The 27,523-nt window shown below is 38.7% G+C and overlaps 1 protein-coding gene across 3 annotated transcripts in view; it reads left to right on the top strand.

Moving 5' to 3' along the window:
* Positions 1-589: 589 nt before the first annotated feature.
* The window catches only part of tmem131l (transmembrane 131 like), a 62,493-nt gene continuing 35,559 nt past the window's right edge, over positions 590-27,523 (top strand). The window contains exons 1-3 of one of the 3 annotated variants that reach the window (XR_004220960.1): positions 590-1,274; positions 2,422-2,492; positions 12,432-12,475. Coding sequence is in view for 2 of the 3 variants with exons in the window: in XM_012955618.3 (XP_012811072.2) it covers positions 1,157-1,274; positions 2,422-2,492; positions 12,432-12,475 (233 nt within the window). In the remaining variant the exon portion in view is untranslated. The remainder of the gene's footprint in view (positions 1,275-2,421; positions 2,493-12,431; positions 12,476-27,523) is intronic. The other 2 variants (XM_012955618.3, XM_002933479.5) reach the window with 2 other exon arrangements.

Genomic DNA, 27,523 nt, shown 5'->3' with positions numbered 1-27,523 from the left:
AGGCTTTCTACATTTGCCTGTGGCTCACAAGCTGGTTGGGGACCCCTGATCTAAGGGTTGGTGAGCAACATATTGCTCCTGATCACACCTCAGACAATAGGTGGGATGCTGACAACTGCATTAGCAACAGTATCAAGGCTGCAGGTTAAAAATCTGTGTATGATAAAACAGATATGTTCTTCTATAGGCCCCAATTTACTGGTGAACTGGACAATGCCTTTTTGCCCTCCTATGCTAGCACACAGAGAGGCAACCATGAAATATAGAGAATTGTGGGGGTACTCTGTGGCACAGCGGCAGGACTACTAAAACAGACCCTGTGACAATGAGCACTGACTCAATAGCAGTTTTACTATAGGCTTAAAAATGTGTCACATTCTAGAGCAGAGGGGCCCTAGAATGCTTGGGCAAAGGGACCCTTCTCTAGTTGGGCCATTGGAGCCTCCGTAGCACAATGCACGCTGCAGCCACTTTGCACATAGGGCCAAGCTGAGTCAGGCCTTCTCTGTATGGCTGTGCCGTGTAACACCAAGTTCCCTGAGCTCAACGATTAATGTGGCGCTTCCATGACGATTTCTTCATGCTCGGTGAAAGCGCTAATGACCTGTAGCTAATTAGAACTAATGACACCCTGCTGTTGGGTGACGCCGTATAATGCGTTTCTACAATTCACATATCCTTCCATGCAAACGCCAGGCACCTTTGCTAAGTATAAGCTATACGAGCGCCACGTATGGCACTAATGGCGTACGTACATAGTTACAGTGTGGCTAAGGGTTCCTTGCACTAAGAGCCCCTGTCGTGTGCAGCTTTCGTGAGCTTCTAACCAGGCACCGCTGCGGCGCAGGTTCAAGTTCCTAGCTGCTGGAAGGCTGTTACTGACGCCCTTACCAACCTGAGCTTTTGCTTTCACAAATAACTTAGCGCCGCCCAGCGGCACAGCGACAGAACTGCGCATGCTCCGGCGGCGGCCTGAGTGCAAGGGGGGCGCTGTTACACTGACACACACACACTCACACACACACTCACATACACACTCACATACACACTCACAGAGAGAAGGCTACAGACCCACGTGTGACGGCGGGCCCGCCCGCACTGCTGCTGCTGACACCCGAGCGAGCACAGAGGCAGCAGCCCGAGCAAGAGGGGCAGCATGGCGGGGCTGCTCTACCCGCTCAGGGCCAGCGAGTGCTCTACCGCCACTACGGTCAACATCTTGCTTGGGGTCTTCCACGTCCTGTTGCCCTGCTTTCGGCAAGGAGGGGGACAAGGTGAGGAAACAAGGCGAGGGACCGAGGAGGAGGAGGAAGAAGAAGAAGCAGCAACAGCAGCAGCACACAATAGAGCTCTAGGATAGGTGCACGCCTCCCTGCTGTCTGATACAGGGAACCCTCATCCAGCGGTTCTCCAGCTGCTATTAGACTACTACTCCCAACATCACCAGCTACCGCCTTGGTATGCTGGGAGATGTAGTCCAGCAACAGCTGGACAGTCCTTGCCCAGTGAACCTTGGTCTAACCTTTGGTGGCCTGCTTCTGGAAGGGAGTTGCAGCTGGAAGAGAAGCAAACAAAGGCTGTTAATTGTATATGTATATCTGACACTTTGTCTGTTTTTGGTGAGGCCAAGTCGCCCCATTCCTTTATTACTGTCCTGCTGCATCTCATGTAGGCTGTGCTCCTGAAGCAGGGAAGCCTGTGAACATATGGGCCCTTGGATTCTGACAGCTCTTATCTGATTAGGGAGAGGTATCCTGTGCTAGGACTGGTGCTGCATGCCAGCAGGGCATGGGGTTCCACAATGCTTCCTGGCATCTGGCCTTTGGATATATTACATTGATAGGGATAGTGCCCTGTTAGGCTACAGCACCGGTCACTTACTGCTGACCACTGTTTCCTCTATGTTTTCTGAAATTGGGTGGCTGAAGATTTTAAAAGCCCAAGCATCATTGCATGGAGGGTTTTTATATCTAACATGAATGTTCCATTTGGCTTTTAAAGAGCAAGCCTTATTGTAGCAGTGTCCGACTGCTGTGAAAATCAGCTCCCAAAATCTTTAGCAACATTTTTCTTTTAGTGGATCTTAAAAGGTCTAGTTAAACATCTGTAGGAATGAAGGCTGCCTTAAAGGAACCATATACCAGTGGAGTTTAGGGTTGCTACCTGGCTGTATCAATGATCAATAAACTTAAGTGTTGTTTAATAGGGGATAAAGCTAAACAGATAGACAGCTTTAATGGTGGCCCAGCATCTGATCCTGGACTACAGCATGCTTATCTGGACTCTGAGTTGTACAACAACAGCTGCCATTCACTGTCAAGTTTTTGCACATAAAATTAGTCCTGTGGGTTTAGGCCCCTGCTGCTTTCTTCATGCCAGGCAATACAACTGAAATGCTTTCTTTTGTTTGTGAATCCCTAGTGATTGAACCAATCCCCAGCATGGTGGAGCTTTGGCAAGCTGAAGAGGCAGAGCTGATTCTTCACTCTCAGGTAAGAGTTAAGGTGATTGATCAGTAGCAGCGCTTGGTGTGGCTTTTGATCAATATCTTTTTGAATGAAAATGCTATCTGTAAATGTCCTTGGTGCTACTAAGTATATTATGCACCATAGTACTGTCAGGCTTCAGGCAGAGAGTATAGGTAGTTATAAAGTAATATTTGTTTTTTAGTGGCATTTTTTTAATTTCTTAATAATAATTGGCATAGCACAACCTGAAATGTTGCAATTAGTTGATGACAGTGTGTAATTCTGATATTAATTTATAGGTAGAATAGTAAGTAATATTTGCTTTGTGTGCTCGTGAACGTCAAGTGTGAGATATGTCTGTGTGACACAGGATGCTGTTACCTATAAACAAACTGGGCATCCTCTCTGCAAACAATAGGCACACTGGCATGTGCAGCACGGACGAGTGAGAGAAGGGACCGGTTTATTTAATGTCTGCAAGAAACATGAATAATTGGTTATATCAGCTGTAAGTGATGTAATAAAAAGTGGAAATTTGAATGGAGTTGGGCATTTCACTATTGTTTTTTCACTACTAGTGCACAGCTGCCCACTATTGTTGCAAAATGAGTGTGATTTGACAAGTAAGACCCACTTCATGTGAACTCACTGAGCCAGAACACATTCGCTATATATTTGGGCAACCTTTTGTGACAGATCTCCACACTTGTATCATAGAGCACCACATGCCCTAGGGAAGATAATTACATCATGAATTCCTTTTATACCTGGGGTGTCAGGCTTCTTGCTTTAGCTGTTGGGGAATTTAGGGAGTTGTAGTTCACAACAGCTTAAGGGCTGCAAGATTAATAGCCATGGTTTGTGTTCTTCTTTTATGTGCAACTGCATGCATGAGTTACACACTTCCTCTGATGTAACACATAAAGCACCATGTTGTCCAGAGCAGACAATGCAAGGAAAAGAACAAATGTACTGTGACAAGTGCACCAGACAGCCCTTCCCCCATATATTAGCACTGACTTTAGCATTGTGCCAGACTGCATGTGTGACAAACCGTGCTCCTGCCTATGCTCTGCACCTAGCAGCCAAGAAGGGAGGAGGGCCTCATGACAGCTGCCCAGCCCAGGCCGCCTGCAGCACCCACACGCTGCCAGATAAGATTATGTCAGGGTGGAGGGAGACCTGTTCCAGGCAGACACTATCACCATGACTTAAATGTTTATTAGGTTTTTTCATGATTTAAGTGACAGCAAAACATGACTTTACTGAATGAGAACCATTAACTCTATACCCCATTCCTTTAAACACAAGAGTGATTAAGTTTAATCTTTGCTGTCCAGTTGTGCTCTGTCATATTTCTTTGGGTGCCTTGTTTTGAGGTAAAGGTGCTCGCCCTTTTGGCCTGTTCCATACTCATCTTTTTTTTTAGAAGTGTTGTCAGGATTGGTTTCCTATGAATAGGGCCAGAGTGTGGAGCCTGTAATGCCTGCTACCACTTCTTGTTGTTCTGCAACTTTCAGTATTACCTGACAGCTTTCTAGAGGTCATTGTTTAACATCAGCTGTAGGTCTACAAGCTAGATATTCTTCCTGTTATGAGAAGCAAATCCATATCATATCCGTCGGTTACGAGTATATATACACATTCACATATACACTGTCTTCTTAGGGAAATGGCACATGGGGAGTTTTCTCACCCACAGGAAATCATGCTCATTGCAGGCGATAAAACACCCAAAAATCCTTAACAATTAAAGACGTGAAATTGTTGTCATCCACTTGGATCGCTTCATTTTGTGCTTTAACTAGCTTGCAACAGGCAACTTCAAACCATTTTCAAATTCAAAGTTATTTTCCAGGGGTGCAAGTTCCCAAGGGCAACAGAACACATCATTTGCCATTGCTCTTCACTGCTTTATGCTTTCACAGGCAAATATATAAATGTATTTTTAGTGCCCATGTAGGCATTCTCTTTCACTTGCCTCTTTGTATTTCGATTTTAGTATGAGCTTCCTCTTTCAATTTTTTAGTCTCCTGGCCAGGTGGTGACCCTGGTGACATATTACAGGGAAGCCACGCATCTGTAGCACCGAGTGAGAGCCTTTCTGTGCATGTGTAATGGTGATCACCTTTGTTTGATCAGATTGCCTGGGAGATGCCATTGTGTGCATGCTAGTACAGCGAGAAAGCTTCCCCCTCCCCCAGACAATTTTGTATAGTGAGAGAGCTGTCACACAAAGGGAGCAGCACGCTTACTCTTCCCTCGCTGCAAGAGGCCCCCAAATCCTTTATTTAGCTCTTTCACATTAATGTTTTGTTATTTTCACATAGAACTGTTACTAGATCTTGCATTTTATAGGATCATAAATTTATAAGGTTAACTATGTAGTATGTAATATATCTGCCCATGTTTTTTGAGCCAGTTTAACAGACACCTTTGTTACTAACATATTATTTCTCCATAATTGTACAAAGAACGACAATGCTCCAGCAATTTCAGTGTTATTTTGGCTTCTGCCTGCCACAACCACGTTTATTATCCAGCAATGTTGTTTAATAGTTACCTGTTACCAAAGATCTCCTGCCATGGACAGACATACCTGGGATTCGATTAAATATTACTCAGTAGCTAGTATGTATGTTGTATTTTTGCAAATGTCAAGTGCTTAGTTGAGAGCTTCCTGTAAATGAGCGTGCAGAAGTTGCACATGCCTGCTTTTGGTTTTTCTTCTCAGACACAGCAAGGGTTTCTCATCACAAGTTGGTGAGAACTGCACTATTTAGGCCAAGGCTGCTAAAAATAGACACTCTTATATGGTATATTCACTAGCTCTTTCTGTATGTAATTACATTTGTGTGTGTGTATGTAATATATATATATATATATATATATATATATATATATATATATATATATATATATATAAAATACACCATTGAAACCGGCACTCTCGTGTAAAATCAATTTATATGCCTGGGTGCAGTCCAAAAAAGGTATACGAATTCCTAAAAAAAGGTACCGCTCACTCAGGACTTAAGAATCCATTTGAGAAATTTTATTATAAAGGCACGACAACTATTAGTTAAGTCCTGAGTGAGCGGTACCTTTTTTTAGGAATATATATATATATATATATATATATATATATTGTTTCAAGAAATGGCAGCACTTACAAGACTGAAGAACAGGTGTGTGCCAGTTTGGCTACTAAGAATGTGAGATAAATGGTAATTGGTAGTTCATTTAGTGCAGGGGTCCCCAGCCTTGAGCCACATCAGATGGGGAGCAACACAAGCATCTAAAAAATTCTGGGGGTGCCAAATAAGAACTGTGATTGCCAATTTGGTAACACCTGTGCAAACTGGCAGCCTATGGGGGACTGATTGGCATTACACCTGGTCTTTATACAACCAAAACTTGCCTCCAAGCCACAAATTCAAAAAAAATAAGCACCTACTTTTCTACCTCCTTCTGCCGATTCAGCCCTGACGGCAGATTTTGGTCAGGCGCCTTCTATGGCGCCCGATCAAAATTTTCTAACCTGGCCGATCGGCGAGTCGTCCGATATCAGCAGCTTCCTGCGATATCGGTCGACTCGCCGACATGCCATACACGCACCGAATATCGTACGAAACGAGGTTTCGTACGATAGTATCGGTGCGTGTATGGCCAGCTTTAAATGATACCCTCAGTTGAAACACTCCCCTCTGCTCTGTTCCAATTTTTTTCTGGAAGCAACATCAGGACAAGATTGTTGCTCAGAAGCATGAGGATTTTGTGTAATCCACTGCACAAACCTAACCAAGAACAGTGCCAAACATCAGCTGGAAATGTATAAAGGTCACGGCCACTAAACGCTGGACAGTAATCTCTTTGTTTCATCTGCCAATTTGAGGGATGAGTTTAGAATTGACAGATTCCAGGAGTATACTATTTTTCTAAATGTTTAATGCCAACTGTCAAGTTAAGTGAAGCAGAGGAAATGGTCTGAGGGTGGCCTAGGGAGCATGGCTTTGGTGAAAGCGAACCTTACAGTTTCATACAGAATACGGTTTCCGAGATGGGGCTAAAAGTACCTGCTGTGCTACCTGTGGGATCATTTGGAACTTGGGCTTTGTGCAAGTTACCAAACATCAGTGCCCAACTTCAATAATGCTCTTAAAGGGTGGTATTCACCTTTTAAGTAAACTTTTAGTGTCATGTAGAGTAGGCTATTTAAGTAGTAGTGTTTCAAAGAAAACCATCTTCATATGAATTAGATTGGAAGGCAGGTGTCTAGACACTTTTGTCCATATAGTGTACTGTAGTAGAGTAAATAGTTGGTTGATGCAGTACATTTGTGTACACACATATTATGCTGATTTTGTTATGCTGAATTTTACCAAGACTGATATGGAAGCCTTTAAGAATGCTTTAGTCGGGCTGCCCTGTGTAGCCAATAGTACTTGCTTTACGCATTTAAAAACACTAAACATTTCTGCTTGTGATTGGACTCACATCTTGTTATGCAGAACAAGGTCACATGCCTTCTCTTCTTTTTTGGACACCTGGTAAGCCAGGCAAGTTAGAATTGCTGTACGTGTCATGATTGGCTCTGATCATGATTGGGTAAGTACCATCAGAATATTTGCAGATGAGCTTGCTAGCAAGAGCATGCCCTCCGATGTCAGGGTAAAAAGGTCTGTTAGTATCGGCAAGTGACAAGTGCTTGTCTTATGCATTGTCAAATCAGCCTGTCCTCACTTGCATCATGGGGGGCTTAGGTAATATATAACATACAACTCTTGTTTTTGGGTGCCTATGCAGCTAGAGCAATTAAACACCATTGCGAATGAGTCATGATGCCATAGTGCAACCTTTTCAGTTGCCCATGTGTATCCTTTCAGGTGATGATTTAATGGAATATCTTCAGCAATTGAGAGAAATTTTGAAACAGCATTGTATTAAATCATCATGCTTTTCTCATCATATTCCCACACTTTGATCATTATTTGTTGGAAGGCATAGGGAAGGGTATTTCTGTATTTACCAGTCAATTACGCTAAGTTTTCTGCTCCACTGAATGGGACTTCACCTAAGGTCCCTTGAATCATATAAAGAATCGTGGGAAGACTATTAACTACCAATAGCAAAAATTCCCCTTTTTTTGTCCAGTACTATCTTTCCAACCATCACACCTTCTAAAAATATGAAAAACCTAAAAGGTAGTGTTATGTTTTAATGTTTTTGTTGAAGGAAAAAAATAACAGGACAACTCACTTTTTTCTAAATATGTAATACTGATGTTGTAAAATTGTGTGTAAGCGATCCAGATCAATTCAAGACCAGTGTGAAGACTCCTTGCAAGAAGGTACAATGACCCTAGTATGCAGAGGTGCTGGCTTTACATTTATACAGCACTTAATATAGTCCCTGTCCCAGTGGAGCTTACAATCAAAGGTTCCACACAAGACACTCTTAAGATCAGTTTCAGTAGGGGAAAATTAACTTGCCTATATGTTTTAACTTCAGCCTAGAAAACAGTGTGTCATTTTCCACTGATCTATCTAAATACTGTATGTAGAACAAACTTTGCCAACTTTTTATAGTGGCATTTGCTTTGTTGGCTGCTGCAATGCATATGAATCAAGAAATGTCTTTTTTTCCCCCCCTCCACATATATTTGTGTGTATACATGTCGGTGACAGCTGCCATGTTACTTGCCAGTGCTGAGTATTGATAAAAAAAAGTATTCCTAGAGGATGGAAATATTTCTTTGACTACTGCTAGAGAATACAGTGGTGTCTTTCAAGCAAGAAAATGACTTGGATGCACTAACAAGCTATATCTGTATAGTGCCAGGGAACGGGTCCCTCTCTGCTCGTAATGGAGTCGCAGCACTAACATTACTTGGGTTGCATCCCTGCTTATGTTTTTGTGGAACTCCCAACTTTTGTGGTCTAGTGTAGTGCCACTGCCAAGCAAATTAAAATTGTGGTGTTAATAGCATGTTATCTTCCAGTCTTGACCTCATTTTATTTTAAGGCAGCAACATGTTGCATATATTTTACTCTGTGGAATGGCAAGTTTGTATGGCAAGTTTGTATGGCATGAATAAGTATTCAAAAGCAGCCCTGTAGGGGGTAAAAATGCACCATGAGCCTGCCCTAGCCTTGCCTAATGTAATGGGAAAACTTTTAGCAGCAGCTGGTATCACTGTGTACTTCCCCAAGTTCAGAACAGGGTTTATTTGCAGAAGTCCTGCCACTGCCTTTTAAAAGTTTCCTATTATGGTGGGCACTAGGCTGGGGCATCCCACCTAGCTGGATAACAAAAATGCCTGGCTAAATCATCCTGGGGGGAATGGTGGACTGGAACACCTGTAGCTTTAGTGCATTTAGTTCCTGGATAGCAGGCCACATCACCATCATTATGCATAATGGAAGTAGAGTAGCACACAGTGTTTATAGTATAGTGTTTATGTGTACATGCATTTATTTAACCCCTGTATTGATCAGACACTGCCGTGCAAGTTAATGTTTTTCGGTAAGGTTATGCCCCCCTTTAAAATATTGACTTGCACAGTGTTTTTGTTAAATGGATAAAATAACCCTCCAGTCTGTGTGTGAGTTTCTACTATTCATTAAATACTGTTTCATATATTGGCTACTTTCCCTTTACTTTCACTTGTGAGCGTGCAAGTGCTTATGTCTCACTCCTTGCTGTGTTAGGCGGCATTTAAGGCAACGTTTTATGAGAACCACATGAGGTGGATAACGTAGGTGTATTTCAGTTCATGCTTCACTCTCTCTATATCGTAGCATTTATAAAAGCAGCAGCAGCAGCAGTGGGAACAGCTTTCATGGAATTTTTGCAGGAATTTCCTGGAAACGAAGAAAACAGATGCGCATGTAACGCTTTGCAGGCTCTCATGTTATAAGAAAAACACTCTTTGACAGGCTCCCAGGTACCTAACATGCTGAAGAGACGAAGAAATCTAATTTTCTGTTCATGTCAGCAGAGCATGGGTTCAGAAAAAGTTGCACAAAGGATGCCACATTGTCTGGGAATACAGTACTGGCCTTACTACGATATTTATTGTCCAAGCTGTTAATAAAATTGTTTGTTGCATTGTGCTCTTTCTTTTTTACCAGGGGTTTTGTTTTACTGTAAATCCTTCTGTAATGCTCTATTTCTGTATAAATACGTCAAGTTGTGTATTTTGGTGTTGTGTTTAAAGGCATTGTGAAGACTTCTGAGCTCCATTCTGTTGATCCATAGATTTGATGTCTTATGTGTATGTTGGACATCATGCTTCATATACACAAACATTTTGGCACCACCAAAATTCTCTTGGTTTGACAGGCTGCCGTCAAAATGATGCAGCACAACTAGATAGTCATCAAATTGGGAGCGCAACGAAGCTCTCCAACAGCCACCCTGAGCTCATGAAGCCAAAGTATTGCCGGTAGTCCTGCTTCACAAGAGCCAGAAAGCCTGCAGTTTGACTTCCTAGTCAACTGACATACTGCTTTATTGATACACGGGGCTTTTGCTGACTAAGTTACTTTTATAAGTAATTTGTGAGAATCCCAGGAAAATGAGCAGCAATGCCATGCATCTTTAATCACATCAGAAGTTTAGTGATGCTTATGCAGTATTTCTCTGCTGAGGTTGTTTTCCTGAGCAGCAATACATGTTATTGACTTATGTCTTTTACTTGAGGTAATAAAAGCCATATGCCTTCCTATACACAAGAAGAATTTGTATTGCAGGCCCATTAAAGTGCACAGTACAGTAGTTTTGGAATACATTCTGTGTTCTCCTTATCTGTTCTTTTTACTGTTTGTTTACGTGTTTATTTTTCATTAGATATACTGTCAGAACCACTGAAACTTGATTTTAGGTTTAACAGTGTTCCTTTATTTCTGTGGATTAACCATTTCCCTAGTCATATTTTAATGAAAGAAAATAAATTAATGGCTGGGTTTTAGTGTTAACCTATGATACAATTGACTGTAAGTGGAGCCAACTTGGGATTTCACTGTTGTGCTTGTTATGGTTGGTTCCGTTATCCAATAGATATATAAGAAATGTACCTTTATATATGTCCATTTATATATTTAGGGAGGGTTAACTTCAATAAAGTGTTCATATCTTGCCTGAACACATGCTTTTCAGAAGCCACAGCTGAAGTGTGAGAAAGCATTTTTCGCTAAGAATTTTTCTCTTAAGGGGGCAGTTTAAAAGAGTTCTCAGAGTGTTAAAAAAAAGCCTCTTACAGATGTGGGAAATGTTTAAGACAGAACCAGAAGCTTAGTTGGCATGGCTTTGTTTGTTTGTTTTTTTTACATAGGGTTTAAAAAAAAAAAAAGGGGTAGTTCAATTGCAGATTAACTTTAAATATGTTATAGAATGAGCAATTCTTAGAAACGTTTCAGTTGGACTTCATGTTTTAAAGTATTTTAATTATTTGCCTTCTTTTTCCAACTCCAACTTTTAAATTGGGGTCACTGAGCCCAGAAGCCAAAAAAACTATTGCTCTGTGATGTTAAAATGTTATTGGTATATTCAAGTAATTTTTCTTTTTAGGCTTCTCCTGGTCATATTTCAGTGTCTCACTCATATCACTGCTTGGTTGCTAGGGTAATCTGGAACCTAGCAACAAAGTAGCTGCTAAAATGCCAAACTGAAGAGCTCCTAATCTAAAAGATGAATAATTTAAAAACCACACATAATAAAAATGAAGACCAATTGCAGATTATCTCAAAATCACTCCTCATACTAAAAGTTAATTTAAAGGTGAACAACGCCTTTAAATGCCATGAGTGGTCGGGAAGTGCTTATGGGTTCTTTGTATGTCAAAAAAGGAAATGTATGATTGCTAAGTTAGTCTATTTCTTTAAAAGGAATTCTCCACCCCCCACTGCAAAAGTGTGTAATATCTGCATTTTGCAGACTCATGGTATCGAGAAGCAGTTCTGGGTCTTGTCACCTGTAACTGCAGATAGAGACTGCAGTTCTACACTGCTCAAAGTCATTTGTTAGCAGCTGATTTATTACTATGGAAAGCAGCACTAATAGCTGATATTGGAAATTATTCATGTGGCTTTTTTTATATTAAACCCTGTTAGCCATAATACTTTTTTTGTAGTTGTGTACTAGTGCAATCTCTTAAAGGAACAGTTCATTGTAAAAATCTAACTGGCTAAAATGGATAGACTGAAAAATAAAAAATATTTCTAATACAGTTAGGCAAAAATTCAATCTATAAAGTCTGGAGTGGACAGATGTCTAATATAGTAGCCAGAACACTACTTAACTGTTCAGTTAGTTTGCTTTTGAATCTGACCTGCTTGTTCACAAACTAAGTTCTCTATAATGTTAGCTAGCCAGTGACTTTAGCGGGGGGGCACATGGGACGCGACTGTTCAGTTAGTTTTTGAGCATGCAGGTCAGATTCAAATGCAAACTAACTGAATAGTTATGTCCCATATGCCCCCCTTCAAGTCACTGATTAACTAACTGCTGACAGCTGAAAGAGCTGTAAAGGTAGAAGTAGTCTTCTGGCTATTATGTTAGACATCTGCTCACTCCAACCTTTATAGATTACATTTTTGCCTAACTATATTGAAAACATTTTTTATTTTGAGCAGTCTATCTTTTTTTACCCAGTTTCTTTTTAAAACTAAACTGTTCCTTTAAGGACATTGTATCATGTGTTTGCATGGCCTTCATGAATGCAACACTATTCTTTTTCACTGCTTATTCTTCTTAAAGCATTTAGAGTTAGCTATATTCATTCAGCTATACAAACTTTTGTTTGTATAAGTTTTATTGCTTATTTCCAGCCATGCTACAGCCTGGTTTCCATATGCAATAGTGTGAGTGTGCCTCTTGCCTTTCTTTTTTATGCTTACACAAGTCATTCGTGTTTATGTTTTTAGTATTCTATAGATAATATTCTTTTGCAATCTTTTTCAGACGGATTCTGATCAGAACCCTGGGGAGAATCCTGAAGAACAAAAGTAAGTATAGTGGACTCTTAGGGGTGATTTATCAATAGATTTTTTTTTTCCTTGATTTTTTTGGCGCTTAAAAAACTTGAATTAGAGTTATGTTGTGAAAACTTGAATGTCAATTATTAAGTGCAAAAAAAACAAAATCTCGAATGTAAAACATCGCCGTCTAAAAGCTTTTGAGTTTCTATAGAAGTCAATGGGAGTTGTCCTAGGCAAAGTCAAGCCATATGTTTGATTTGCGTTTGTTTTTTATCCGATGTTGTTTCGAGCTTGAAACTCGAATATTCAAGCATTCAAGTTTATTCGCAGGAGTATATCACTTTAATAATTCACAAATTCAAAAATTGACAAGCCCCTCATTATGATTCTTTTATGCCGAAAATGCTCATTTTTATAAAATGTTTATTGATAAGTAAAATCCTTCTTTATGTTGTTGTTCTGAAGTCTGCAAAGCCCATAAAGTTTACCATGTTTAAACTGCCAGGAACACCCTAGCCAGCTAGTAGTTTTTGTCTGGGGTAGAATGTTCTCCTCAAAATATTTCCTTAAATATATTTTTACTAAGGAAACTAAGACCTCACCAAATTATTAGGTAGGTGGTTCTATAAATTGTTACAATACTGCATAAAAATTCTTCTGCTGACAAAAGGTTATTTTTATAGGTAAAAATGTGGACAACTGCTTTTGTCTTTTCCGATATATGTGAGCCTCAATTCAGGGTCAACTTTGTACTGTGATTAGTAAAAATACTCACAGTAATTTGCTAGCAGCTTATTTATTATAGAAAGTAGCACTAATAGTTACTTTTCTGACTTTTTTTTTTATATTAAACCCTGTTAGCCCTAATACATATTTCCTTGTTGTGAAATTGTGCTGTCTCTTAAAGCAACAGTTCATTGTAGAAATGAAGATGGGTAAAATAGATAGACTGTAGTAATGAGCAAATCTGTCCTGTTTTGCTTTGCGGGAAAATTCGGAAAATGCTGCGAAATTAGCAAAATACGAAAAATGTTGCATGTCAAAAAAAATTGTTGCACACGTCAGGAAAATGTGCATAACATTTTTTTTTTGATGCACATCAAATTTTTTCGGGCGTTTCGTGAAAAAAATACACCAATGGCAGAATGCAGAAATTCACAGCGAATACATGCCTGGTTTGTAATTTCGCTTATCACTAATAAACTGCGCAAAATAAAAAATATTCTAGTATCGTTAAGTAAAAATGTATGTAAGCCTAAAGTGGACAGATGTCTAACACAATAGACAGAACACTACTTCCTGCTTTCAGCTCTCTATCCTGTTAGCTAGTCAGTGACTTTAGGGGTGCCACATGAGACACTCATTGGTTACAGACTGCTAACAGCAGTAAAGCAGGAAGTAGTGTTTTGGCAATTATGTTAGACATCTGCTCACTCCAGTCTTTATAGATTACATGTTTGCTTAACTATATTGAAAACATTTTGTATTTTGCACAGTCCTCTATTTTACCCAGTTTCATCTTTACACTAAACTGTTCCTTTAAGGAGACATTGTATCCTGTCTTTGCATGGCCTACATGAAAGGGATACTATTTTTTTTTTTATTCTTTTTGTACTGTGATTAGTAAAAATATTAACATTAAGGGCTAGGCTTTGTGCAGATTGATGTGGCACTTAATTAGAGCAGTATATCAGTCACAACCGTTAATAAAGAATGATGCAGGTCAGGATAATCATATGTCACTGCACAGGAATACAAGGTGTGCATTTCTTGATCAGCAACACCAGTAACATTTTTTCCAAATATAACCTAGTTGATCCATAGGAAGGTCAAAAACCAAAAAAGACTCCAATTGGACCAGTCCCTGGATCATCTTTGTATTAACATTTTATTTCCTGTATTTTTACACTTGATCAAAAGGCATCCAGACCTTTCTGAATCAACCATAGACTCCTGCTACACATGCATGCACAAAAACACAGAACAGGTATGGGACCTCTTATCCAGAAATACTCTGGTACTGGGGCTTTCTAGATTAGGGTTTTTTTTTGTAATGTGAGTTCTCCATACTACAAAAATCATTTAAACATTAATTAAATCCAATAGGATTATTTTGCTTCCAATAAGGATTCATTATATTTTAGTTGGGATCAAGCACAAGGTACTGTTTTATTACTACAGAGAAAAAGGTAATGATTTTTAAGAATTTTAATTCTTTGATTGAAATGGAGTCTTTAGGAGATGCCTATTCTGTCATTCAGAGCTTTCTGGATAACTGCTTCTGGATAACCAATCCTATCCTTGTATTATTAAATAAATATATTCTCCAATGTAAACAATCCTATGTTATGCAGCTTTACTTCATAATGGAAACTTTACATAATCTTTTAGCTTAGTCACTCTTAGGACTTTCTTTAGTTCATTTATACTTTTTTTTTTTTTTTTTTTTTTTGAGTGCAGGCGATCAGACTTGTTGAATCTTCTATTGAGAACTCATTTTATTTGTCTGTCTGTGTATACCTTCAAAGGGGTTTCTGAGTTCAGATAATATTTCTTTTTTTTCTTTTTCATGATATACCTAAATAGGTAAAATAAAATCATGCCTCACTACAACTGTTAGATTTGATACCCTTGGTATTGTTTCTTATCATGCACCTTCTGTTTCTGGCCCTAGTAGAAAGAAGTTAAGGCTGGAGAGTGGTCTGTTAATGAGCTAAACTCCCTCAGGACTTTAGTGGATGCTGCTCAAACCAAGTGTTTAAACAGTCATAATTTTGTATAGACCCTGTTTAAACAACTTCCCTTGAACTTTGTTTAGTCGGAAGCCTGCTGATTTTAGCTACTCACCCTGGCTACTGTAATGGAGATGCATGTTTGTATCATTGTTTTATTGTATATTTTTCCTTCACAATGTATTTTGGTTAATGTTTGCCACATATAAAACATATCCAGCAGGTTTAAACAGATTCCACATTTAGAGCAAGCTTGATTGCTCTGCCCTGCATTTGTCTGATAAAGAAAGTAATATCTGAGTGTCTTGGGGGTTATGTAAGAAGATGCTCTGCCTTCTTATATAATATATTGGATCATTTTGGCATAAGTCACAACAAAGAATTCTTAATTATTATTCTTGCCTTCAATATGACCTTGTTATAAAGGCACCTGCACATGTTTGCAACACTTGCTTGTGAATAAGACAAACTGTCAGTGAAATCCACACTTCTACCTTCTATACCATAGATCCCCAACCTTTTTTTATTTTATTTTTTTTTTTATTTATGAGCCACACTCAGATATAAAAATATCTTGGTAAGCGACACAAGCATGAAAAAAGTTTCTTAAAGGAATACTGTCATAGGAAAAAAATGTTTCTTTTTCAAAAAACAACAGTTAATAGAGCTTCTCCAGCAGAATCCTGCATTGAAATCCATTTTTTTAAAACACAAACAAATTTTATAATATTTAATTTTGAAATTTCACATGGGGCTAGCCATATTCTTCATTTCCTATGGTACCACAGCCATGTGACCTGTGCTCTGATAAACTTCAGTCACACTTCTGCTGAGCTGCAAGTTGGAGTGATATCACCCCCCCCCCAGTCCCCAATGGGAAGGGAGCATGATAGCAGCTCCCAGTAGATCTCATAATAGCACTCAATAGTAAGAAATCCAAGTCTTGCTTGGGACTCCTACAGTTACATGGGAGTAGGAGAAACAATAGGTTACCTGAAAGCAGTTCTAATGTGTAGTGCTGGCTCTTTATGAAAGTTCTCAATGCAATGATAGAGATAGCTGGCTACACACCAATATTACAATTTAAAAAATACATTAGTTGGATTAAGAATAAAATGTTAAATGGTAGAGTGAATTATCTGTAAACAGTGTAATTTAGAAATAAAATGTACACCATAACAGAACACGTTACAGAATCCCCTTAAGGATGCAAAATAAGGGCTGTGATTGGCTCTGCCTGGTTAAACTGTATCTCTGTGCTAACAAAACTTGCCTCCAAGCCAGAAATGTAAAAACGGCCACCTACTTTGAGGCCACTGGGAGCAACATCAAAGGGCAACATTTTGCTCATGAGCCACTGGTGGAGGATCACTATTTGATACTTTACATGCTCCTAGTTTTACTTTTAGGAAGAAAAATGTTACAGCGAAAATGTACACTTAGCAGTTTGAACGTTTGTCTCACATGATTAAAATATGTTTAGGTTTCTTTAATACTTGGCTGCCTTTCAGGCTGAGTGGGTGTATTCCTGAATCACTGGTAAAGTGCTGTGAGAACGCTACCTGCACTGAGTAGGAAGGGGATTACCAGTGTGTTTGTGTAGCTTTATTTATATAGCACTACTTGTATACTCTGCACTGTATAACTGTCTGTAAAAGTCCAGACGTGGGAATTGTGTGCCAATTTGTGTCAGGACAACAAGATAAACAGTATGGGAAACTGTTTGTGGTCCCCAACTCATAGTTTAAAAATCCCTTGATTAGAGAGTCATTGACCTAAGCTCCTTCTGGTGCAGTCATTCAAACCCTCATTTACCTTATTCCCTTAAGGAAATATCTCTGGCACTTCAGATAGTATTTATGCACTTTATTATTTATATTAACACAGCTGAATGAGCTTAAAATATTAGAAATAAAGAGTATAGACATTCAAAAAAGCAATTGTACATGCGCAGGCATAAAAATCTGACATAACTCTTTATTATATATGTGTGGTGTTGGTATGAATTTGGAAAGTGTTTTTGCCAAATCCATTCTATTTAACAAGTTACAAACCACTTATTCCTACTTCTCTAGATTCCTTTTGAAGGCAAACAAGCCTAATCTTGCACGCTACCTCCAGAAACAGTCATTGGCCCTGCGTGACTAGAACAATTTATGCCTTTTTGTTTATACTATGAGCTCTGAGAAAATGAATAAAAAAAGTAACTTCTCTGCAAAAATTGCTGTATTACTGGTTCTGCAATTGAGCATCAGTCTCGTTTCTGCTATCCTTTTATGTATTCCAAGCTCCATGGTTTTACCTAGTGTGGTGCAAACTGCGGCGGTTGTAGTGAGGGGAAACAAAATTTCAATCATTGCCACACTTTATTAGTGGGCATAAAACTGGGAGCAACATCAAAGAGGTTGGTTACAAGCCCTTGGTTGGGGATCACTGGTCTAAGGAGAACAAACTTGAGTATTGAAAATGTAGGTGATAAATTTGTTGTAACTGTCAGCAAATTGCATATGCTGATAGCAACAAGCATCCCATGACAAACTTCAGCTTGACTTTACTGGTTGGCTATTACTAGCTTAGCCCTATATTTATTGTGTAATAACATGGGCAAAGTTTGCTCCATTTCACTTACTTACTAATTGGAGGTATTTGCTATAAGTATACCTGCATTTAACAAATAAAAGCTGATATCTGATTTGTCAGCTTCAATGGTGCAGACTTTGCCTATATCATTTTATCCCTTTCTTCCTAGAGTTAAATGTTGAATATGTTATTTGTTCAGACACCCTGCCTATTTCATTATGATGTAAGACGTTGCTAACTAGAGCTTTATTTTATTGGGTGCCAGAACCCAAACCAGAACCCAAACTAGCAGTGATTTGTATAGAGGTGTGGATAGGGGGCACGTGAGGTCTATTGTTGACATGTAAGCTTCAAAGCAGCCACCTGTTGTCATCTAAAAATAAAGTTTTTTTTTCTTTCCACCCTCCACCCGACCTTAAATAGAACTGTGCTCCATCATACAACTTCAGACATTCTAGAATGAAAAAAAAAAAGCTAAAGTTTATTGACTGTGCTTCATCTAACTTGTTTTCTCTTTATCATGCTCTCTTTGTTATGAACTTAAAATAGAAACCACTAGAATTTTGGTGGACAGTAGACTGAGATTAGTAATAACTATGGTATAGACTAAAGTATGTAGGGGCAATAGTGAAAAGTGTAATGACCAGTGTCTGTGTCTAGAGGGTACGAGGGTATATATATTTTTTGGAAGCAGAAAAAGTTGCTGTTGTCTACTATACAATGATAGTAGAAACGAGACTGATGCTCAATTGCAGGACCAGTAATAACTGCATTTTTTTTTAACTATTGTTATTATTAACTCTTTATGACATTCCATTTGTCCAGCATTCTAGAGCTTTGTGATTTTTTTTTTCTGTTTGTCCTCAAGACAACTATAATACAGGGTCTAGTCAGATATAGCAGCCAATCAACAGGACACATTTACTGTTGACCTGTATAAAAGCAAGCAGCTGGTTGCTGTGGGTTAATGCACCTGCTCAAGCATGGTTTTTATTAATTATAGTGCATTTTGTCTTAAACTGGTCATATGTGTACTGGTTTTGTTATTAGATATAAGGTTTTGTATGATTTGTAGTCTGTGTCTCCAGGGAACATAAATCTTTGCACTATGGATGTTGGCCTTTTGGTAGAATAGACAGACTTGAAAGTTTTGGTAAAATCTTTTAATGCTTTATCAGTCTGATGATAATGATAGAAGGATAGGATGAAGTTCCCAACTGGAGTCTTTACATACATGGCCATCTGTTCTATACATTATTTGATTCATTTGTTGTAGTAAAATACAGGTATGGCATCCCTTATCCGGAAACCCATTATCCAGAAGGTTCCAAATTATGTAAAGGCCACCTCCCATAGACTCCATTGAAAGCCAATAATTCTAATTTTAACAAATGATTTCCCTTTTTTCTGTAATAATAAAACAGTACCTTGTACTTGATCCCAACTAAGATATAATTAATCCTTATTGGAGGCAAAACAATCCTATTGGGTTTATTCAATATTTAAATTATTTTTAATAGACTAAAGTTATGGAGATCCAAATTACGGAAAGATCCCTTATCTGGAAAACCCCAGGTCCCGAGCATTCTGGATACAAAGGTTCTATACCTATACCTGCCTTTAATTGTAAAATGAATTTTTTTGCTGAATAATTATTTATTCAGCAATACCAATAAACATCTATAGGAATGTAGAATTTATAGGGAGTTTTACACACTTACTTACTTACTGCATCCACATGTTCTTAGGCATACCTTATCTACTGCAGACTGCAGGTATTGGTGATATTAAAACAGATTAATGACCTGACTGATTCATAAATAGTATATGTAATGTGCAGATACTGGGTGCCAGTGTGCCAATTCTCTCATGAAAAGCTGGTATATTGACCTAAGTATGGGCTGAATCAGGTGAAGATCTGTTCCTTATCGTAACGTAGTCCAGCAAAGTTAATTTTGATACTGGTCTTTTCACTTTGCTCTATTCCCAATACACTTCTGTCAGAGGTGAAGCTTGTTTTCTTTAAAGGAATAATGTCATGGGAAAACATGTTTTTTCAAATCGCATAAGTTAATAGAGCTTCTCCAGCAGAATCCTGCATTGAGATCTATTCTTCAAAAATGCAAACAGACTTTTTTATATTTAATTTTGAAATTTCAGATGGGGCTAGCCATATTCTTTATTTCCCAGGGTGCCACATCCATGTGAACTGTGTTCTGATAAACTTACTTTACTGCTGTGCTGCAAGTTGGAGTGATATCACCCCCTTTCTCCCCCACCCCCAGCAGCCAATCAGCAGAACAATGGGAAGATAGCAGCTTCCCAGTAGGTATCAAAATAGCACTCAGTAGTGAGAAATCCAAGTCCAGCTTGGGACTCCAGTTACATGTGAGTAGGAGAAACAATAGGTTACCTATTGTTCTAATGTGTAGCGCTGGGTCCTTCTGAAAGTTCAGACTCAGGCACAATGCACTGAGATGGCTGCCTAAACACCAACTATATTTATAATTATATACTATAATTACAACTATAAAGAATACATTTATTGATTCACTAGTAATTTCAATGGTAGAGTGAATTATTTGCTATTTAAATAATTAAGTGTAATTTAGAAATAAAAAGTACCTACCTTCGTGTGGCGTGTCACTGACTAATTATATGTATGTGTGTATGAAATAACGTGCCGTGTCCTTCAGACCATTTTAATATTTGTTTTATCCAAGTGTGACAGAAATAGCCATAGCTCCTTCATCTAATCCCTTTCATTAAACTTTCCTTCCTTTTCATTTTGAGGGAAAACAAGGGCTCAGATAACTGATACTTCAGAATCACTCTCATTCCAAAACAAATGATGAGCATAGCACTCTGTTCTTTTGGCTTTCTTGTAATAATTCTGCAGTTTGTTTAAATAGCCTATTTTTGGTAGTAAGATTCGCTAATATTTTAAGAATCTTCAATGATAAATGTGCGGCCTTGGAACATTTCTATTTACTTTCCCATTTCACAAACATAACTGATTTTTTTTTTTTTTTTTTTTTTGATGTTTCTAAAGCTCTTTGGAACTTCAAATGTTTTCCTGAAAATATATACAGGATATGTTTTTATTGCCATACAGTCAAAGGTTAAAGTGAGAAGTCCATTGTAAGCAAAGTGGTATTATATTCCAGTGCGTTCAAATGGACTATATAGGAATGGGCAGTTACAGTGCCATACATTGGCCAACGGCTTTAAGCATTACGGTAGCTGTGATTAAGCCATTTTGTCTGTACTTAATGTTCTTTATTCCAAGATAAAGAAATAATTTTAATGTACATTACATTTTCAGCTACATGTCTAAAAGTTAATGTACTGAGTACTACAGTACTAATGAGTGTACTGTGTAGCTCATTCTGAGATATGCACCAATTCTAAAATTACTGTATATAAAACTATATTATATATATTTATTTTTATATATATATATATATATATATATATATATATATATATATATAATATAAAATATACGTATTGCTTCATCTACTTTTTTTTTTTATACACCTTTGGTGTTCCACCACGATAGGAATCATACAAGGCCAATGGCATTGCACTGCAGCTCCCCTGTAAGAAAGCCTGTATTCAAGTTCTAGGAACAGGTTGCTTTATAATCTGTTCTCACATCTGCTGCTTGGTTAAGAATGTTTGTCAAAGTGGTAATGTATTTTGGTACCTGTTTCTCATCGAAATGAGTTGTCTTGTTTTACAAGGTACAGGCACTGACACTTTAGGTGACATGTATGTGAAGTCAGTCGTGCACATAACGTAGGAGGATACAACAATCTAAATATATTTATTCTGTTACTTCAAATGAATAAACAGCACTCATGTGTAGAATTGTCACCTGGGCTGTAAAATTTAACCCAGTTTAAAAAAGAAAAAAAAGAAAAGTGGGTGCAAAGCTAGCCATTGGTGAGATCAGGGATCTCCACACCAAGGCTCTTTGTTGTTAAACTACATGCAACTGCTTTTGCTTTCACATACTATTTGTACTTCGGTGGGGGACGCAGGATGAGTCATGATGTCAAGAGATTATCCATTTGCTTTATGCATTACCATGACAATTCATTCCTACAAGGAGCACCAGCCTGGGAAATAAAATGTATTGATTTATTGCACTAAGGGGTTTGGAATATTATGGCACCACCCCCAGTGACATAGTGTTTACATGTCCTTTTAAGGAACAGTTAGTGTAAGAATAAAAGTAGGTGAATAGGCTGTGCAAAATGTGAAAAAAAATGTTTTCAATATAGTTAGCCAGAAATGTAATCTGTGAAGGCTGGAGTGAGCTGATGTCTATCATTATAGCCAGAACACAACATGAGTCGCTGACTAAGAGGTTAGAGAGCTACAAAGGAAGAAGTTGTGTTCTGACTATAATGATAGACATCAGCTCACTTCAACCTTTATAGATTACATTTTTGGCTAATTAACTATATTGAAAACATTTTTTTTTTTTTTTTTTTTGCAAAGCCTGTCAGCTTTATTTTTACATTGAACAGTTTCTTTCTTAAAGAACTTGTCTGTTAATCTTATATTGTCTTCTCCACCTCTATGCAACTAAGGTAGCAATCACTTCCCTTGCATTCCCCAGCCCTTGTGGACAAAGTTGACAATCCAGGATACGGTTCGGGATTTGGACAAGATTCGGCCTATTTCGGTAGGATTTGGCCAAATCCACGCTCCTGGCTGAACTGAATCCAAATCCTAAAAATCACATGACACTTTGTTACATAAACATGGAAATTGAATTCTTTTTCCCCTTTTTTAACCCATTTAACCCTTCCAACACCTAATTAATATATGCTAATTAGGATTCGGTTCAGTATTCACCCGAATACTGTACAAGGGATTCGGCCGAATACAAAAAAGTGGATTTGATGCTCCCCTAAAAATATCAGTTGCTTGATTGCTGTGATCGTGGATTCCAGTCCCCAATTAACTGCACTTAAAATAATATTTGCCTAAACAATAAATGTGTGTACCTTATATGCTCCCTATGTCTTAAACCAGGGATCCCCAACCTTTCTTACTCATGAGCCACAGTCAAATGTAAAAAGATTGGAGAGCAACACACACCTCATAACAGATTGGCGATTAGGTAGCCTCTATGCACACTATCAGCTTACAGGAGGCTTTATTTGGTAGTAAATCTTGTTTTTATTCAACCAAAACTTGCCCCCAAGCCAGGAATTCAAAAATAATTACCTTGTTTGGGGACACTGAGAGCAACATCCGAGCGGTTGGTGAGCAACATGTTGCTCACGAGCCACTGGGTTTTAACCTATGCTGGAAGGCTATTTCAGGTCTTTGAAGCTAAGAGGATGCCATAAACCTTGACATTAGCCATAGAAGATTAGGCCTCAAAGACCAGTTTAGAAATGTGTTACAGTTGGTGACAAGTGCAAATAAATATGCTGTAGTGGTAAGACTTCATTAGAACAATAAATAAAAGGATCCTGTTATTAAGCTCTCAGCCTCCCAGCTTCTGGGAAAAAGTATATTGCGCCTTCACAATAACAGCTTTTTTTGCAAAGCTTAATTAGTCTTCTGGCGAAATGACTGTACTCTTCCGGAATTCTTTTCCTAAGGGCAGCAAAGGCCCGGTGAGCTGATTTTATTCTTATAACATGGCCTTCAGATGCAGCAGTTTGTATCCTTTAATATAATACTTCATATATGTGTGGTTTCACTGGCAAGGAGAGTAATGTGTATATTGGTACTCCTAGCAATGATGTTTACAATAGGAAGCTAGTATTTAATACATCCCCTAATATAATAAATCTCTAATAAATAAGCTATATTGTTAGAAGCTGAATGTCTATAGTAACAGCATTAGGGGTTGCAGCAGCACTGGATGGCTGTGTTTACTCTACAGCAGTGCTGTCCAACTGGCGGCCCGCGGGCCGCATGCGGCCCTCGACCCCCCCTCTGTGTGGCCCCCCACCTGTCTGGCTGCTTTGATGGCTTACTTTTGTGTAAGCTTTAAATGGTATCAGTACTGAGATTAACTGGCCCCCTGCATGGTTCTCACCTCAGATTCAGGCTGTAATCCCCCTGTATTGTTTAAAAATGTAATCCCCAGTGTTGTTCACACCTTTTAATTTCTGCATTGTTCACCCCCTGCAGTGTTCACGGCTCAGGCTCAGGCTGTAATCACCCACATTGTTCACCTCTTCACACCTCAGACATTGTATGTACTGCCTGGCCTGTGCTGCCTGTGTATAGGCAGCATAGGGTAGGCAGAGTATGGCACATAGGCAGCATAGGACAGGGAGGGTATGGCACAAACAGGCAGGGCAGGCAGAGGATGGCACACACAGGCAGCATAGGACAGGCAGAGTGCTGCCTGTGTGTGCCATACTCTATGCTGCCTGAGGGAGGTGAACCTGGCAGGGGTTTGTTCTGGGAGTTTGTTAGCAGTTGGAAATAGCCATTAAATGGTCCCTAAGGTGTGTAATTATATGCTGGGGGTTGCTGTGCTATCCACAGGGGAGGAGGAGGCATATGGATTTAAGGGTGTGTCTTAAATATAACATAATATAATTCTTTAACATATGAATGATGGTTGATATCCCTGCAGCCACCATTGTGATAAAATGGGTGTGGTTTGAAGTGGGAGAGTGGCCAAAACTGGCTTCCATTAGCAGCCCTCCACCATGTATGCGAGAGAAATTCCGGCCCTCGGCACCGCAGAAGTTGGACAGCACTGCTCTACAGGGTTTAGGAGAATGTGTGTATATGTCTTGTCTTCTTTTGGCATAACTAGGCAGCTGAAATGTATTGTAACAGGCAGGCAAATGAGGACTGTGCAAATGTCATCCCCAGCCTGCAGATGGGCAGCCTTAGACAATCTGGAAACAGTAAGGCTGATACCATGTGACTTTGCAAGGAGAGATGGGAAAGAGGAAGTGAAGGCAATAAGGCAAGGAGAGAGCATGCACAGATCTGGCAGCAGGGAGAGAGAGACCCCCTGGGATGCATGGTTGGAAAAAGTGCAGGAAAGGCTGCACCAACTGCAGGTTCCCCTTATTGTGCCAGTAAGTGTCAGTCAGGGAAGGATTTTACTTTCCTTGCACCTTAGGACCATTAGGTTCCAGTTCCAATAGGCCCTCACTGTAGCTAGTGCAGATTTAGGGCCCAGTTAGGGATTTAGGGAATTGTTTTATAAGAACCAGAAGGTTCAGTAGTCGGGTCCCTTCTCTGATCAGAGTAGGTTAGAGCCCCAGGTTCCGGGGGCCCATTAGTCAGTCACCCCTGCTTAGTTAGTGGCCCAGTTTTACCCAAGAGGAGAACCAGGACTAAATACTGGACACTGTAATCCCTGGGGACACTGGATAGATTTCCATCACCGGATTATAAATCTAATGTACTGGATTTTATGGATGTCACACCTTGGATTACAGCAGGCCTGAACTCTCAGTTATATGTGGTGCACCACAGGGGTTAACAAATTGTATTACTGTATTGGTTTGTTCTTACTGATATTATTTGTACTTGTTCTCTTATGGTTTTCATTTACCTGTTCCAGTAAAATAGAGAGTGCTGCATTCACTCTCACCATAAATTCAGCAAGTGTGTCATTTCTACTTTGTACCAGGCTGTTAAAGGAACCCATACCTTGCCAGGCTACCCAGAAGGTAACATAATTTGGTACAGTATAAAAGAGTGCTAAAGGTCTAGCGCACTTATTGCTGAAGTCATTGTGTTCTGGAGGGGGCAGTCCTTTATTTGTGGATAAGTTGCCACTCACACTACCAATATCTAAAGATATTAACTAATGTACTGGCTAAAGGTTCCATCTGTGTCTCTTAAGCATGCATGGTGCATGTGACTGCATATTATTCTAAAAGCATAAGCACATGTTTGAGCCTTATATTGCTCATTTTACTGTAAGTGCTTCAACACAAGAATTCATAAGCGTCATATTTATTGACCTCCACCCAGTGTGAACTACAACTGCAAGAATTCTACAGCATCTGAAAATGGTTGTGCAATGCTGCCATTCTACTTCTGATATGAGTTTATAACCCCTGCCATCATGTATTAAACCTGGTGTACACAATACTGCTTGAAGACTGGAACAGAACCTCTACATAGATTAACCTGCACCCTCCTTAATATAACTTTATATTGTATCTAACCAGTATGAATGGTGATATCTAGCTTTGTGGGCATTCAGGTCAACACTGCGTACAGTACAGTATGCATGTGTAGCTTTATTAATGTTTGAAGGAACAAACTATTAAAAAACAAAACCAGTTAAATGTTGAGACACTGAAACTTTTGTGGTTTCTATCTTTTTGAAAAGTAAAAGAGCTGTAAAACTCTTCCAGACCACTACATTTACAATTCACGTTCACACACCACAGTGTACATGCAGAAGCCTTTCTCAGAGTGAAACCTATGAAACCACATTTGGTAAAGACAAATGCGGTACCACTGAAAGTAGCGCATCTCTGGAGTATGGGGCTGAGTGTAAAAGTAACTTTTTCCAAAGTTAAGAAATGGTATGCTGTCCTTATGAACCAGGTTTATTATAAAGGTCATTTTGTGCACAAAGTCAAATCTGCAAAGATCCATTCAAGCCAATGGCCAGTTAATTGTTTGAATATAAATCTTTCTATGAATCTACTTGGGTTGGTCTATCATTAATGACTCTGGGAACACAGCACAATGCTAGAATTTCATCTCTCAACAGATGAAAAATAACAAAAAACAAAAGACTTCTTGGATACGTCTTACAATTTGACAAGAAGAATCAAGTATTTTCTAATTGAGATGAATCTTCCCCTCAGAAGACAGCCATGTTCTAAGAAAAATTGCATATATATGAGAAGGCTTGAAAAGATATATAAGCACATAAAAATAATCATTTGTGTACTGGAATTCAAATAAAAAAATGATACAATAAAGGACAAATTAAAAATGTTGCTTAGAATGACATCTAAGATCCATATAAAGGATCTTTTAGTAATTGTGTTATGAATAAATTGTTATAAATTTAAACGTTAAATAAACCCAGTAGTATTGTTTTGCTACCATCATGGATTCATGCAGTTTAGTAAACATTGAGTACAAGCTGCTGTTTTATTATTAAAGAAAAAAAATAAAAATGAGAATTATTTGCTTATAATGGACTCTATGAATTTTGAACTTTCTGGTTAATCGGTTTCTGGATAAGGAATCCCATACCTGTGGTATTTAAAGGAAATGAAAGGCTGACCCATGCATCCAGACAATAGTTTAAATTTCCCAGTAAAACAGAAAATTAGGCAGATAATTGATACACCTACCCAAAAAGTAGACAACCACCAGTTGTGCATTAATATTAGTGTGATCATGGTACTGAAATGAAATTGTAGTATGAATTTCCCCTTTCAACGGAGTGATCCACCCAACCTTCTGTTCTATAACTGACAGGCTTAGATCGTACAGCTTCCTCTTCCTCTACAGACAGCGTGTATTTCGCTGCTTCATTTAGATTTGACCTTTCTGAGGCTTATGCTGCGTTCTAGGCTATATATTTTATTAACCCAAACCATTTTACAGAAGTAATATGGAAGGAGGGTAGTTTTGGTGGGGAGGAACTGATGCTTTTTGGCTGTATACTGCTTTAATTGTTCCTCTATTTAAGTGGTACTTGGAAGTAGGCCAGCTCATACTAAATAGTATAGTATAATGTACTAATTACTAGTGTCTGTCTATATCTTATCTTATGATTGGA

The sequence above is a fragment of the Xenopus tropicalis genome, chromosome 1 (genome assembly GCF_000004195.4).
Source record: "Xenopus tropicalis strain Nigerian chromosome 1, UCB_Xtro_10.0, whole genome shotgun sequence".
In the NCBI taxonomy this organism is placed as follows: domain Eukaryota; kingdom Metazoa; phylum Chordata; class Amphibia; order Anura; family Pipidae; genus Xenopus; species Xenopus tropicalis.
This window is presented reverse-complemented; position numbering and strand designations above follow the sequence as displayed.